We start from the raw sequence: 15000 nt of genomic DNA on the forward strand, positions 1-15000 counted from the left end.
CCATTACCGCTTGCCAGCACGTAAACCTATTTTTTTTTTTTTTTTTCGCGAGCGAAGCGAGCGCACGGCGGAGCACAAAATCATTAGATCTCGGTAATATTTATATAGTCTAATGGTTTTTGCTACGAGCAAAGTACATAGGAGATTGATGTTATTCTTTTTGCACGTAGCAAAAACCATTAGATTTCGGTAATATTTCGATAGAGTCTAATGATTTTTGCTCCGCCGTGAGTTTGCGAAAAAAGAAAAACATTAAGCTCCTACATATTGGCAAGTGGTAATGCGCTGGGTGGGAGTCTACCGAAATATTACCCAGTCATCACATGACGTATACAGTTATACCGCGAATGAAATAATTATTTTCCAGACGGAATGCAACTGAAAGCGTCGTGGGAAGGGCAAATTTATTTCAGGAAACACCTGAGGCTTCTCTTCCGGGAAGATAAAAAATTAAACCGCATTTTAATTATCTTTTTGTTGATACACAATGAATCTATCTTCCTGAAAGAATTCATATACATTCAGCGTTATTCAATTCATTTAGATATAATCATTACTAAATAAAAGGGTTTTTTATATTTGTAGAAATTGATTGAATGTCCAAGCTTCTTACTATTTTTCCATTAGTGATTCGTCAGAGAACATTCCTGATGGCATTTCATTACGTAAATGACACATGCTAATGGACGCCCTTGTTTTTTAAAGTAACATTTTATCAAAGTTCTTTAATGTTTTATTAATGTATATAGGAACCATAGGGTTGTGGTGGCCTATTGGAAACGTCCCTGCCTGGCAATTTACTGGACCTAGGTTCGAGTCCCGCTCAAACTCGATTGTTTCTTTCAGTGTCTGTAACCTAACCATCCTTGTGAGCTTAGGTTGGGCTTTTTAACAGTATACTTATGATATTTCACAAAATGTTTTATTTCCGAGGATATGAAATTAAAACTTTATACTGTTCTCTAGTCTTGGGTAGTCCCGAAGCCTCTGTACCATGGTCATCCACTGTCTTGGGTTAGAGATCTCTGCTTGAGGGTACACTCGAGCACACTATTATATCTTATTTCTCTTCCTCTTGTTTTTTTAAAGTTTTTATAGTTAACATAGGAGATATTTACTCTAATGTTGTTACTGTTCCTAAAATATCTTATTTTTCCTTGTTTTCTTTCCTCAAGGAGCTATTTTCTCTATTGGAGCCCCTGGGATTATATCATCCAGCTTTTCCAAGTAGGGATGTAGCTTAGCAAGTGATATAATAATAATAATAATAATAATAATAATAATCCTCACTGGTCTATTTTCCCTACTGGAGCCCTGTGCTTATAGCATCCTGCTTTTCCAAATCATGTTGTAGCTTAGCAAGTAATAATAATAATAATGATAATAATAATAAAAATAATAATAATAATAATAATCCTCACTGGGCTATTTTCCCTGTTGGAGCCCCTGGGCTTATAGCATCCTGCTTTTCCAAGTAGGGTAGTAGCTTAGCAAGTAGTAATAATAATAATAATAATAATAATAATAATAATAATAATAATAATAATAATAATAATAATAATGATCCTCACTGGGCTATTTTCCCTGTTGGAGCCCCCTGAGGTCATATCATCCTGCTTTTCCAACTAGGGTTGTAGCTTAGCAAGTGATAATAATAATAATAATAATATTAATAATAATCCTCACTGGGCTATTTTCCCTGTTGGAGCCCATTGGCGTACCTCACTGGGCTATTTTCCCTGTTGGAGCCCCCTTCATATCATCCTGCTTTTCCAACTAGGGTTATAACTTAGCAAATAATAATAATAATAATAATAATAATAATAATAATAATAATAATAATAATAATAATAATAATAATAATAATAATAATAATAATAACATTCCTTTCTCTATTCGTTTCGAAATGGCCTTGCTGTCTTTTTTTATATACAAAAACTATATCATTGGCAGTTCGGTTGAAGGGCAAATCCCTCTCCCTCTTAAGAAACCTTGTCACATCACTCAAAGCACCTGTTGCCACAGTCACTGGAGCAATAACATTTGTTGTACAAGCTTTGGATGGTAGATTTTTCTTCCCTCTGTTTCCATTGTTTTCTTTTCCCTTTCTGTGCCTTACTTTTGCAGGCTTTTGATCTTCCAGTTGGCATTCTCTTGAGTCTTCTTTCTTTCTCTTTTGTTTCTGTTTATTTTCAAGTTTCAAGGCTGAGAGCTGTATCATATCATTCCCTTTCGTCCTTGTTTACTTCAAGTTTCAAATTTCAGGTTTCGAGGCTGAAAGCTATTCCATTTCCTTTCTTTTGGTTATGTTTACTTCAAGTTTTAAGTTTCAAGGCTGGGAGCTGTTTCATTTCCTTTTCTTTAGTTAATGTTTATTTGAAATTTCAAATTTCAAGGCTGAGATTATTAACTTTACTTCCATTTATTCACGTTTATTGAAGTTTCAAGGCCGAGAGCTATTCACTTCTCTTCCTTTTATTCATGTTTATTTCAAGTCTGAAACTATTCACTTTCCTTCCTTTTATTCATGTTTATTTCAAGTTTCCAGTTTCAAGGCTATGAGCCATTCCATTTCCTTCCTTTTTGTTCATGTTTACTTCAAGTTTCAAGTTTCAAGGCTGAGAGCTATTCACTTTCCTTTCGTTTTGTCGTGTTTACTTAGAGTTTCAAGGCTGAGAGCTATTCACTTTCCTCCCCTTTCGTTCATGTCTACGTCCAAGGCTGACCTATCTACAGGCTGCAGAATTGCAAGAGCCCGTGCTTGACCAGAAAGGCCAAGGAACCTACAACAACAAACAGGCTGACCTGCGTAAAGGTGTCATGTTTTCCCACCCCACCAGCCAATGGACCCTCGATAGAAATCCATTTTTTTCATTCTCTTATTTGCTTTTGCTGTAACAATCCGGTTTCAATAACAAGAATGAAAGAGCGATGAGGACGAAGCAGATTCTAGGTAATTGTCGTTCTATAAAAAGATAGATCTCTTTAAAATTCTGGCTGTAATTTCAGGGACAAAAGCATTATTCAAGTCAGTCATACTCAGAATTACGCGGGATATTTCGTTTTTTCATACGACCCACTCAAAGAGAGCAAATAAAAACTTGGACAGTATTTACGCTTATATAATCTGACAATATATTTTTTCTATGATTTTTGTAATATGATATTATTTTCTTCATCAGTTATTGTAGATATTTTCTTCAAAATTCGATGTTAAGGACTTTTCATATAGTGTTTTTACTGTCTCTTCTCTCTCAGCACAACAAAACTCATGTGACAATATATTTTTCTATGATTTTTGCAATAAGATATTTTCTTCATCATCAGTTACTGTAGATATTTTCTTCAACATTCGATGTTAAGGACTTTTTATATAGTGTTTTTACTGTCTCTTCTCTCTCAGTACAACAAAACTCAACATCATTTGACAATATACTTTTCTATAACTTGTGTAATAAGAAATATTACGTTTTTCATCATCAGTTACTGTAGATATTTTCTTCAACATTCGATGTTAAGGACTTTTTATATAGTGTTTTTACTGTCTCTTCTCTCTCAGCACAATAAAATTAAACATCTGACAATATATTTCTATATAACTTGCGTAATAAGGCATATCATTTTTTTCTTCATCAGTTACTGTAGATATTTCATTCAACATTCGATGTTAAGGACTTTTTATATAGTGTTTTTACTGTCTCTTCTCCATCAGTACAACAATACTCAACATCATTTGACAATATATTTCTCTATAACTTGTCTAATAAAGCACATTATATTTTTTATCTTTAGTTAATGTAGTTATTTTCTCCAGCCTTCGATGTTCAAGGACATTTGTGTTGTACCATAACTGTCTTTTTTTTTTTTTTTATCTTAGTATAACAAAACTCATCACGCTTAATCCTTCCAGCGTTGAAAGAGACTGACTTGTCCATTCATATTTGAGTATTAGCCAGCAATAATTTATTATCTAGTGTGTACAGGCCTTTCCATGCCATATGTATTAGTCCGTTTAAAAGAATAACTATACATTTAACTTGAAGAATGAGCATCATAAATTCCAGTACCAGATCATTAAGTATGAAATACCATTCTTAAGATAAAGCACAAAATCTACTGCAGACCCGTAGATAATACACATCGATATAAGGACTAAGGGAATTCTTTTAATAATCTTAAATATTTATTCCTGGTGACAAACGAGTTATGGGAATTATTTTTCTTGTGCCATTAGTGTCTGAAACCTTACCATCCTTGTGAACTAAGGTTGGGGGGTTTGGGGGAGCCTATAGGTCTATCTGCTGAGTCATCAGCAGCCACTGCCTGGCCCTTCCTGATCCTAGCTTGGGTGGAGAGGAGGCTTGGGCGCTGATCATATAATATAGGGTCAGTCTCTAGAGTATTGTCCTGCTTGATAGGGCAATGTCACTGTCCCTTGCCTCTGCCATTCATGAGCGACCTTTAAACCTTTAAACACATACAGCGAATAGTCTAGCTGTCTAGCCTATTCTTTACATATTCTCTTCTTTCCTCATACACCTGTAAACACAAAGATAACGGAAAAATACTTCTTCACTCAAGGGGTTAACTATAGTACTGCACTAATTGTTGAGTGGCTACTTTTTGCTTGGGAAAGGTAGAGATTCGTTAGCTATGGTAAGGTCTTCTGGGAAAAGGACACTCCAAAATCAAACCATTATTTTCTACTCTTGGGTAATGCCATAGCTTCCTGTACCATGGCCTTCCACTGTCTTGGGTTAGTTTTCACTTGGTTGTGGGTACATCCAGGCACACTATTCTTTCTGCTTCCCTATTTCTTACTTAGTTTTCCCTGTTGGAGCCCTTGGGATTATAGCATCCTACATTTACAACTAGGGTTGTAGCTTAGTTAATAATAATAATAATAATAATAATAATAATAATAATATAATGATAATAATAATAATAATAATATACCATGATCTTTCTGTCTTGGGTTAGAGTTCACTTGCTTATGGGTACTACTAGGCACACAATTCTTTCTTTTTCCATAATTTTCCCCACTGTTTTATTTTCCCTGTTGGATCCCTTGGGCCTATAGCATCTATGTTTTCCAACTTGGGTTGTAGCTTAGATAATAATAATAATAATAATATAATAATAATAATAATAATAATAATAATAATAATAATAATAATAATAATAATAATAATAACATACCATGATCTTCCCTGCCTTAGGTTAGAGTTCACTTGCTTATGGGTACACTTAGGCACATTTCTTTCTCTTCCCTTATTTTTCCTCACTGTTCTATTTTCCCTGTTGGAGCCATTGGACTTATAGCCTCCTGCTTTACCAACTAGGGCTGTAGCTTAGCTACTAATAATAATTATGATAATAATAACAGAAAAAGATCAAATTCACTCACCATTTCCTCTTCCTGGCACTCGTCCGCCGGTACCCATGCTGCCAAGGACTGTGACTATGGACATAATGACTGCGGTGTGGACTGTTGTTAGGTCAGGAGCGAATCACCTCTTCGGATGGGGTTAGAACCACCTGTTGGGAAGAGAAGCCGAGGAGAAAAAAAGCAATTAGGACGTGATTAGGCGAAAGGAATTTTATCAGCTGTTGCTGAGTTACATCATGAAACGTTTGTGTCCTCTCTCTCTCTCTCTCTCTCTCTCTCTCTCTCTCTCTCTCCTCTCTCTCTCTCTCTCTCTCTCTCTCTCTCTTATTTTCAGGTTATCAGTTGGGTGCAAGCATTTTTTGAAGTATTTCAATATCCTAGTTTTCATAAGGAATAAACTTTATCCTCTAAGGTATAGGTTTCCTACCTGGGGTATACATCTTACATATAAGTCAGTACTGTGTAATAAATAAGGTAATCTGCAATTATATATATATATATATATATATATATATATATATACATATACATATACATATACATATATATATATATATATATATTCAAATATATATATATACATATATATATATTTTATATATATATATATATGTATATGTAAATATATATATATATATATATATATTATATATATATATATATATATGTATATATATATATATATATATATATATATATATATATAATCTATATATATATATATATATATATATATATATATATATATATATATATATATATATATATACATAATACCCAAATGGTATTTATGAATGAAAAGGTTGGGAATGAGGGTTATGGTAGCTGATGCGGTAACATCCCTGACTGGTGAATGCCAGACTGGGGTTCGAGTCCCGCTCAAACTCATTAGTTCCTTTGGGTCTTTGCAACTTCACTGTCCTTGTGAGCTAAGGATGGGGAGTTTGGGGGACACTATAGATATATCTGCTGAGTCACCGTCAGTCATTGCCTGGCACTCCTCGGTCCTAGCTTGGGTGGAAAGGGGGCTTATGCTGATCATATGCATATATGGTTAGTATCTAGGGTAATGTCACTGTACACTTTCTCTGCCATTCATGAGTGACCTTTAACCCTTTAAACCTCTGCTCAAGTGTTTGAAAAAAAAGGGGACATAGTGAAATATGGGTTTAGATTTCCGTAGAGTTAAGAGGCTAGAGATATCAAAATGTCATTTTGTTCTCTAATCACTTTATAATTTGATTATGGTTATTATTTCCCTCATTATCAATATCATTCTCATCATAATGATAATAACAATATCTCAGCTAAATTCCTTTTTTTTTTTATAATTTATCGTTCTTTTAGATAGTATCAGTTCTAATATCAACATAAAGAGCCAAGGAAATTGGCAATGCAACAATTGCATGGTAGATATTTCTAATATGTAATTTTAGCAAAACATAAAAGTGGTTATAAATACGTATACCACACATGTATATCTATACAATATATCTATATATATATACATGTATATATATGTATACACACATATATATATACATACATATATATATGTATGTATATATTTATATATATATATTTGTATGTATATATTTATATATATATATATATATTTGTATATATATATATATATCTATATATATATATATATATATATATATATATATATATATATATATATATATATATATATATATATATATAGATAAATATGCACATGCATTAACATATATGTATATGTTGATATATATATATATATATATATATATATATATATATATATATGTATGTAGATATATATATATTATATATATATATATATATATATATGCATATATTACACACATATATACAGTAGGTATACATATTATGCATGTATATATATACATACATACATACATACATACATACATATATTACACACTTAACAAACAAATACCGAAACTATAAATACCACTCACATCCTTTCATGATATAACGCAAGTTGAACTACTTTTAATAAGAAACTAATATCTAGCACGCAGACTGAAATAGCTTCGAGACACGAGTTGCAAAGACCTCCAACAATAGAAGAACAGAATACCGTAATCCACGAGAGATATATTCCACGAGTAAGATTATTTCACGTCGACTCTAAAAGCATGAATATTCTCGGGTCTCTGTGAGATAGAGTTCTTCATCTGCTTCTCCTGAATGGAAAGATATCATGTAAGGAGTTGGTGCTGAATACGTTCTTTTACTGGATGTGGGATTCATGCTCTCGTGGAAAGGAAATGCATATTTTGTGTAAGAAGTATGGCATGGATTTTTATTATTATGTTTTTATTTCTCGTATGAGAAGGTTTGTGTATTCTGTGTATGAGTGGTGCATGTATGCGGTAGGAAAGATCTTCCATATATAATAAAGAGCATATATGAATATATATGTATATATATGTATATATATATATACACATACATACATATATATATATATATATATATATATATATATATATATATATATATATATATATATATATATATATATATATATCAATATCATCATCAGCCGCAACTACTCCACTGCAGGACAAAGGTCTCATATATATATATATATATATATATATATATATATATATATATATATATGTGTGTGTGTGTGTGTGTGTGTATGCATATCTATTTACTGTGCATATATATATATATATATATATATATATATATATATATGTGTGTGTGTGTGTGTGTATGTGCATATATATATATATATATATATATATATATATATATATATATATATATATATATATATATTTATAATTTTTTCCGGTCACACTCAGTCATATCTATCACGCTCAGATCTCCTCATCCATCGGGTAGGTAGGCGAGGGAGCAGTCATACCCTGGTGAGAGAGAATTGCGTATGCATATGTTTGTATATCTATCTAGATATTAAGCCGTCATTTATGAATGGCGTCATTTATGAATGGTCGCGTACGCTAGTATAATCATATCCTACGAAATAATTCTGAAAGCCTTTTTTTTTCTTTTTTTTTTTTGCTAATGATAAAAGAAATAATAAATGCTCCTATTTATAATAATTTCTATTAGTTCTTCGTATATTCTTCTAAAAAAAATATGAAGGTCCTGGATTAATGTTGCCTGGAATTTACCGTTTAAAAAAACATATATTGACGTAAAGGAGTGATATTACAGCCACCAACCCGTGAAAGATAATAAGAAAGTATGGTAAAATTACGGTCGCCCGTATTTTACTGAAATACGACTGAGAACTGTATATTTTTACGGAGAATTTTCGATTAAAATTACGTTTTTTTTTCATTAGTGTATTTTACTGAAATACGACTGAAAACAGTATATTTTTTTTTACGGAGAATTGCCTATTAAAATTACGGGCTCTTTTTAAGTGTATATTACTGAAATACGGCTGAAAGTAGTATATCTTTTTACGGAGAGTTGCCGATTAAAATTACGGCCTCTTTAAAAGTGCATTTTACTAAAATACGGCTAAGAACAGTATATTTTTTTACGAAGAATTTCCAATTAAAACTACAGTTTTTTAACAGTTTTTTTTACTGAAATGCGGCTAAGAACACTATATTTTTTACAAAGAATTTCCTATTAAAATTATAGTTTATTTTCTAACAGTGTATTTCACTGAAATACGGCTAAGAGCAGTATATTTTTTTACGGAGAATTGCCTATTAAAATTACGGGCTCTTTTAAAGTGTATTTTACTGAAATACGGCTAAGAACAGTATATTTTTACAAAGAATTTCCTATTAAAATTGTACTTTATTTTTTAACAGTGTATTTCACTGAAATACGGCTAAGAACAGTATATTTTTACGGAGAATTGCCGATTAAAAATACGTGCTCTTTTAAATTGTATTTTACTGAAATATGCCTAAGAACACTATATTTTTTACAAAGAATTTCCTATTAAAATTATAGTTTACTTTCTAACAGTGTATTTCCCTGAAATGCGGCTAAGAACAGTATATTTTTTACGGAGAATTGCCGATTAAAATTACGGCCTCTTTTAAAGTGTATTTCACTGAAATACGGCCAAGAACACTATATTTTTACGGAGAATTTCCGATTTAAACTACGGTCTTTTTAACAGTTTTTTTTTTTACTGAAATACGGCTGAAAACTATATTTTTTTTACGGAGAATTTCCGATTAAAATTACGGGGTTTTTTTAACAGTGTATTTTACTGAAATACGGCTAAGAACAATATACTCTTACGGAGAATTTCCGATTAAAACTACGGTTTTTTAAACATCGTACCAAAGAACATTACATTTCAAATGACGGACGTGCAAATTGCGATCTCCAACCCCAACATTCGCGATATTGCCTTTAAAAACAGACAACGAGGCAACTGAGGGCGTTATTTGCAACCGGGTGCCCTTGGAGGCATTAATGTCATAGGGCAGAGCCATTTTGAAGAGCAAGGAAAATGTTTGTTTGCATTTCGCGCACAAGTCGAGGAAAGGTCTCGGTCCACGTATGTTATCGAAGACTGGTCCTCTGTTTTAGAGTAGAAGGTTTCCAGATTTGCAGAAAGTCCTGTTTTATTTGGAGAAAGTCCCGTTTTATTTGGAGAAAGTCCCGTTTTATTTGCAGAAAGTCCTGTTTTATTTGGAGAAAGTTCTGTTTTATTTAGAGAAAGTCCTGTTTTATTTGCAGAAAGTCCTGTCTTATTTGCAGAAAGTCCTGTTTTATTCGGAGAAAGTCCTGGTTTATTCGGAGAAAGTCTCGTTTTATTTCCAGAAAGTCCCGTTTTATTTGGAGAAAGTCCTGTTTTATTTGCAGAAAGTCCTGTTTTATTTGTAGAAAGTCCCGTTTTATTTGGAGAAAGTCCTGTTTTAATTGTGGAAAGTCCCGTTTTATTTGGAGAAAGCCCTATTTTAATTGGTAAAAGTCGTGTTTTATTTGCAGAAAGTCCTGTTTTATTTGTAGAAAGTCCCGTTTTATTTGCAGAAAGTCCTGTTTTATTTGCAGAAAGTCCTGTTTATTTGCAGAAAGTCCTGTTTTATTTGCAGAAAGTCCTGTTTTATTTGCAGAAAGTCCTGTTTTATTCGGAAAAAAGGTCCCGTTTTATTTGGAAAAAGTCCTGTCTTATTTGGAGAAAGTCCTGTCTTATTTGGAGAAAGTCCTGTTTTATTTGGAGAAAGTCCTTTCTTATTTGGAGAAAGTCCTGTTTTATTCGGAAAAAGTCCCGTTTTATTTGGAGAAAGTCCTGTTTTATTTGGAGAAAGTCCTGTTTTATTCGGAGAAAGTCCCGTTTTATTCGGAGAAAGTCCCGTTTTATTCGGAGAAGTCCCGTTTTATTTGCAGAAGGTCCCGTTTTATTTGGAGAAAGTCCTATTTTATTTGCTGAAAGTCCTGTTTTATTTGGAAAAAGTCGTTTTATTTGGAGAAAGTCCTGTTTTATTTGCAGAAAGTCCTGTTTTATTTGGAGAAAGTCCTATTTTTTGAACAATCACCATCAGGAATTTTTAATTCTAAAGAAGTCTTACTATACACTGTTGAGTTTCTTTTATTGAAAAACGGTAAATGTCTTGCAACCTTTCTTCCAGGTATTTTTACTTTTTTAAACACGGATATATCGACGTAAAAGAGTGATAATACGGTCAACAAACCATAAAAGACATTAACAAAGTAAGGTAAAATTACGGTCGCCTGTATTTTACTGAAATACGGTTGAGAACAGTATATTTTTACGGAGAATTTCCGATCAAAATTACGGTTTTTTTTTCTAACAGTGTACATTGATCTTGTTGTCGAGATGTTTTCAATGAATGAAATATTATTAAAAGCAACGTATAGAAAAAAAAAATAGGAAAAATTAGTTAACACAAAAAAGCAGGACTATCCATCAGAAATTTTTAATCTTAAGGAAGTCTTAATATACACTAATCTTGTTATTGAGCTATTTTTTCAATGAATAAATTATTAAAATCAACGTAGAGATACAAATAGGGAAAAAGGAGTTAACACAAAAAACCAGCACTATTCATCAGAAATTTTGAATCTTAGTAAAGCCTCATTATACTGTACACTAATATTGTTAAGATATTTGTTTCAATGAAAAAAAAAAGGGGGGGGGGGGAAGGGTGTTAACACAACGCAGGACCATCATCACCATCAGAAATTATAAATTTTCACTTTGTTTCCAAAGGATTTCAATGAAAAAAAAATATAATTTACAGGAATGTAAAGCAAAAAAAAAAAAATAAAAGATATATGAAAAAGGAGTCAACACAAAAAAAAAAAAAACGCTGGACAACACAAATGTTTTTTTTTTTTTTTTAATTTTAACGTAGTCTCAAAAGACAAAAAATAATAATGCCTTCACTTTACTTGCGAAGGACTTAAATAAAAAAGAAATATTGTTAAAAGGAATATAAAGCAAAAAAAAAAATAAAACGGTAAAAAAGGTAAAACAGGATAAAGGAGTAAACACAAAAAAACAAGGTAAAAAAGGATAAAGGAGTAAACAAAAAAAAAAAAAAAAACAAAAAAAAAAAAAAAAACAAAAAAACGCTGGACCATCACCAGAAATTTTTAACTTTAACGAAATATCAAAGCCGAAGATGACATTACAATCACTTTTTGAACTTTATTAAAGAAAAGGTCACTCCTGACAAGAAGTCTTTGGCATCACATGACCCTGAGACTCAAGTCACTTGTACACTCTTTGTTCAGATGAAAGAATATTGGAACAACATCAATACTTCCTCCCAAGCAACGGGAAACTTTCTATCTTTTATCAATGGGGTTGGTGAGGGTTCCCAGCCAAAGGATAGAAAAAGATTTATTTGTGAAAGCAAAGCAAGCAATAGTTTTGCAATTGAGAGGAAGATTCTTATCTAGAGATTAGAAGAGTAATTTTGAGAAATATTTTTTTTGTGGATATTTTCGAAAACTGACTTTGATTAATTTTTTATATAAATAGAAAGATTGGAAGAATGAATCGAGTCAATTGAGGTTATCAAAAATAGATTCTTAAACGAAATAAGCATGTTACATTAGGATTTGTATATATAGATATATATATATATATATATATATATATATATATATATACACATACATAATATTATATATATATATATATACACACATATATAAATATATATATATACACACGCATATATATATATATATATATATATATATATATATATATATATATATATATATATATATATTATATATATGTATAATGTATATATATGTATATGTACACACATATATATATGTATATATATATATATGTATGTATGTATGTATATATATATATACAGTATATATATATATATATATATATATATATATATATATATATATATATATATATATATATATATATGTATATATATATATATACACGCACACAAACACACACACATACATACACATACACACACACGCACACTCATATATATATATATATATATATATATATATATATATATATATATATATATATATATATATATATATATATATATATATATATATTAGGTTTACATAAAAAAAACATGATTGATATGTGATAAAATCTAACCTAATCTTGCTACTTATGCAAAATTACAGGTCAGTGTGATTAATTTCCTACGATTCCTTAATTAATGATTTCCAGATTAAAAAAAACTCAAAATTTACTACAAAAAATTAAAAGCCCTTTGGCTTATAGCATCTTGCTTTTCCAACTATGTTTTAGCTTGGCTAGTAATAATTTTAATGATAATATTTTCTTCCTCACGAGATTTATCTTTATGCAGATATCTGAAAAATTCTAAAATCCTTAATATTTCACAGCTAGCAACGTTTTTATATTCCTCCTGTCCCCATAATTAGGCTACACAAATTGATAATATGAAATGTCTATATAGAAATATTTTATCAAAATTAATATCTACTAGATTTATATAATAACTCAAGATAAGAAAGTTAATTTATGACTAGCAGACCAATGAAGAAATATCCAGAGGCCTATTTTCTCTGGAACCATCCCTTGCTAAGTTACATATAACTCTCTTCAGGCTAACATTTCCTAGAAGCACTCATTAAAAGCATATAAGGCTAATATTTCCTATAAACACTAATTAAAAGCATATAATCAATTTATTCTAAAAATTAATAGATTCTGAATCTCCTCAAATTGAAAGTTTTAGAATTAGAATGCCCTTTCATAGATTCCAAATTCCTTTCTATGATTTATACTTTTCAGGAGGCAAGGCTGATATGGAGAGAAGAGGTTTGGCAGAAGAGGATACGAGATAAAAGGCATTGTAGAGGGCGCAACAGGCAACCGACCCTTTAATGTAGGGATAACGATGTGAAAGAAGAAGAAGAAGAGGCAAGTCTATAGTTTCCTTTGCATTCGAGCTAATTCTATCTCCTATAGTCAATTTCTTTTAGCGATGTAGATTTGCACCGACTCGCAGCGATGCCACTTTAGCTCGGAAAAGTTTCCTGATCGCTGATTGGTTGGACGAGATCATTCTAACCAATCAGCGATCAGGAAACTTTTCCGAGCTAAAAGGGCACCGCTGCGAGTCGGTGCCAATCTGCCTCGATAAAAGAAATGGACTATAGTTTCATGTACTTTGGCACCCAATAGTTATTCGTCTCACTGGACATTTTAATTATGAATAAAATGCTTCCTCAGTGTTATATACCCCAGAACCAAGGCCTCGCCTGAACGCATCTTTTAAACTGTATTGTTCCATGAACACCCAGCTCGCAATCACTGTAAAAGGTTTGATGCAATCGTCTGGCCTGACCTAGTTTCCCTTTTTCCCTCGACCCAAATTCTGAGCCGAAAGGGAAATATGCGGTTTGAGGGAGAGTGGGGGAGTTGACTTACGGGGTCTTATGTCGTCCTAATGGCAGAGTTTTTTTTTTTTTTTAGACAATTATGTGCCGTCTTTTCCTTCCGTTAGAATAATAATTTGGAGAGGGAGAGAGAGAGAGAGAGAGAGAGAGAGAGAGAGAGAGAGAGGGAGAGAGAGAGAGAGAGAGAGAGAGAAGGGGGTTATCCAAGAAAAAAAAATGCAATACAAGCAAAATCTGAAGTTTTTTGACAATTATGTTCCGTCTTTTCCTTCCGTTAGAATAATAATTTGGAGAGAGAGAGAGAGAGAGAGAGAGAGAGAGAGAGAGAGAGAGAGATTTATCCATGAAAGATGATGCCATACAAGCAAAATCTGAAGTTTTTCGACAATTACGTTCTGTCTTTTTCTTCCGTTAGAATAATTTGGTTCCAAGAGAGAGAGAGAGAGAGAGAGAGAGAGAGAGAGAGAGAGAGATTTATTCATGAAAGAAGATGCCATAAAAACAAAAGTTGAAGTTCAAAATGCGATGCTAATGTAAATCGTAGAAAATCTTTTTCTCCAATTGAGAGAGAGAGAGAGAGAGAGAGAGAGAGAGAGAGAGATTTTATCCATGAACGATGCTATAGTAACGACGCAGAAATTCAAACAGATACAAAAGCTATTCGTAGAAAACCTTCCTTATATTTCCATAGTAACATCGTATGTGTAGCGAGGCTGGATATTTTTCCTCTAATTAACATGAAATCAGGT

The 15000-nt window shown here is 31.8% G+C and overlaps 1 protein-coding gene across 2 annotated transcripts in view; it reads right to left on the reverse strand.

The window, feature by feature from the left end:
- Positions 1-15000, reverse strand: part of LOC137639995 (uncharacterized) — a 96182-nt gene that overhangs the window by 30161 nt on the left and 51021 nt on the right. For both annotated transcript variants that reach the window (XM_068372337.1, XM_068372336.1), the window contains exon 2: positions 5408-5538. In XM_068372337.1, the coding sequence (XP_068228438.1) occupies positions 5408-5471 (64 nt within the window). In that variant the 5' untranslated portion in view covers positions 5472-5538. The remainder of the gene's footprint in view (positions 1-5407; positions 5539-15000) is intronic.

Source organism: Palaemon carinicauda, chromosome 4 (genome assembly GCF_036898095.1).
Source record: "Palaemon carinicauda isolate YSFRI2023 chromosome 4, ASM3689809v2, whole genome shotgun sequence".
Taxonomy (NCBI): Eukaryota; Metazoa; Arthropoda; class Malacostraca; order Decapoda; family Palaemonidae; genus Palaemon; species Palaemon carinicauda.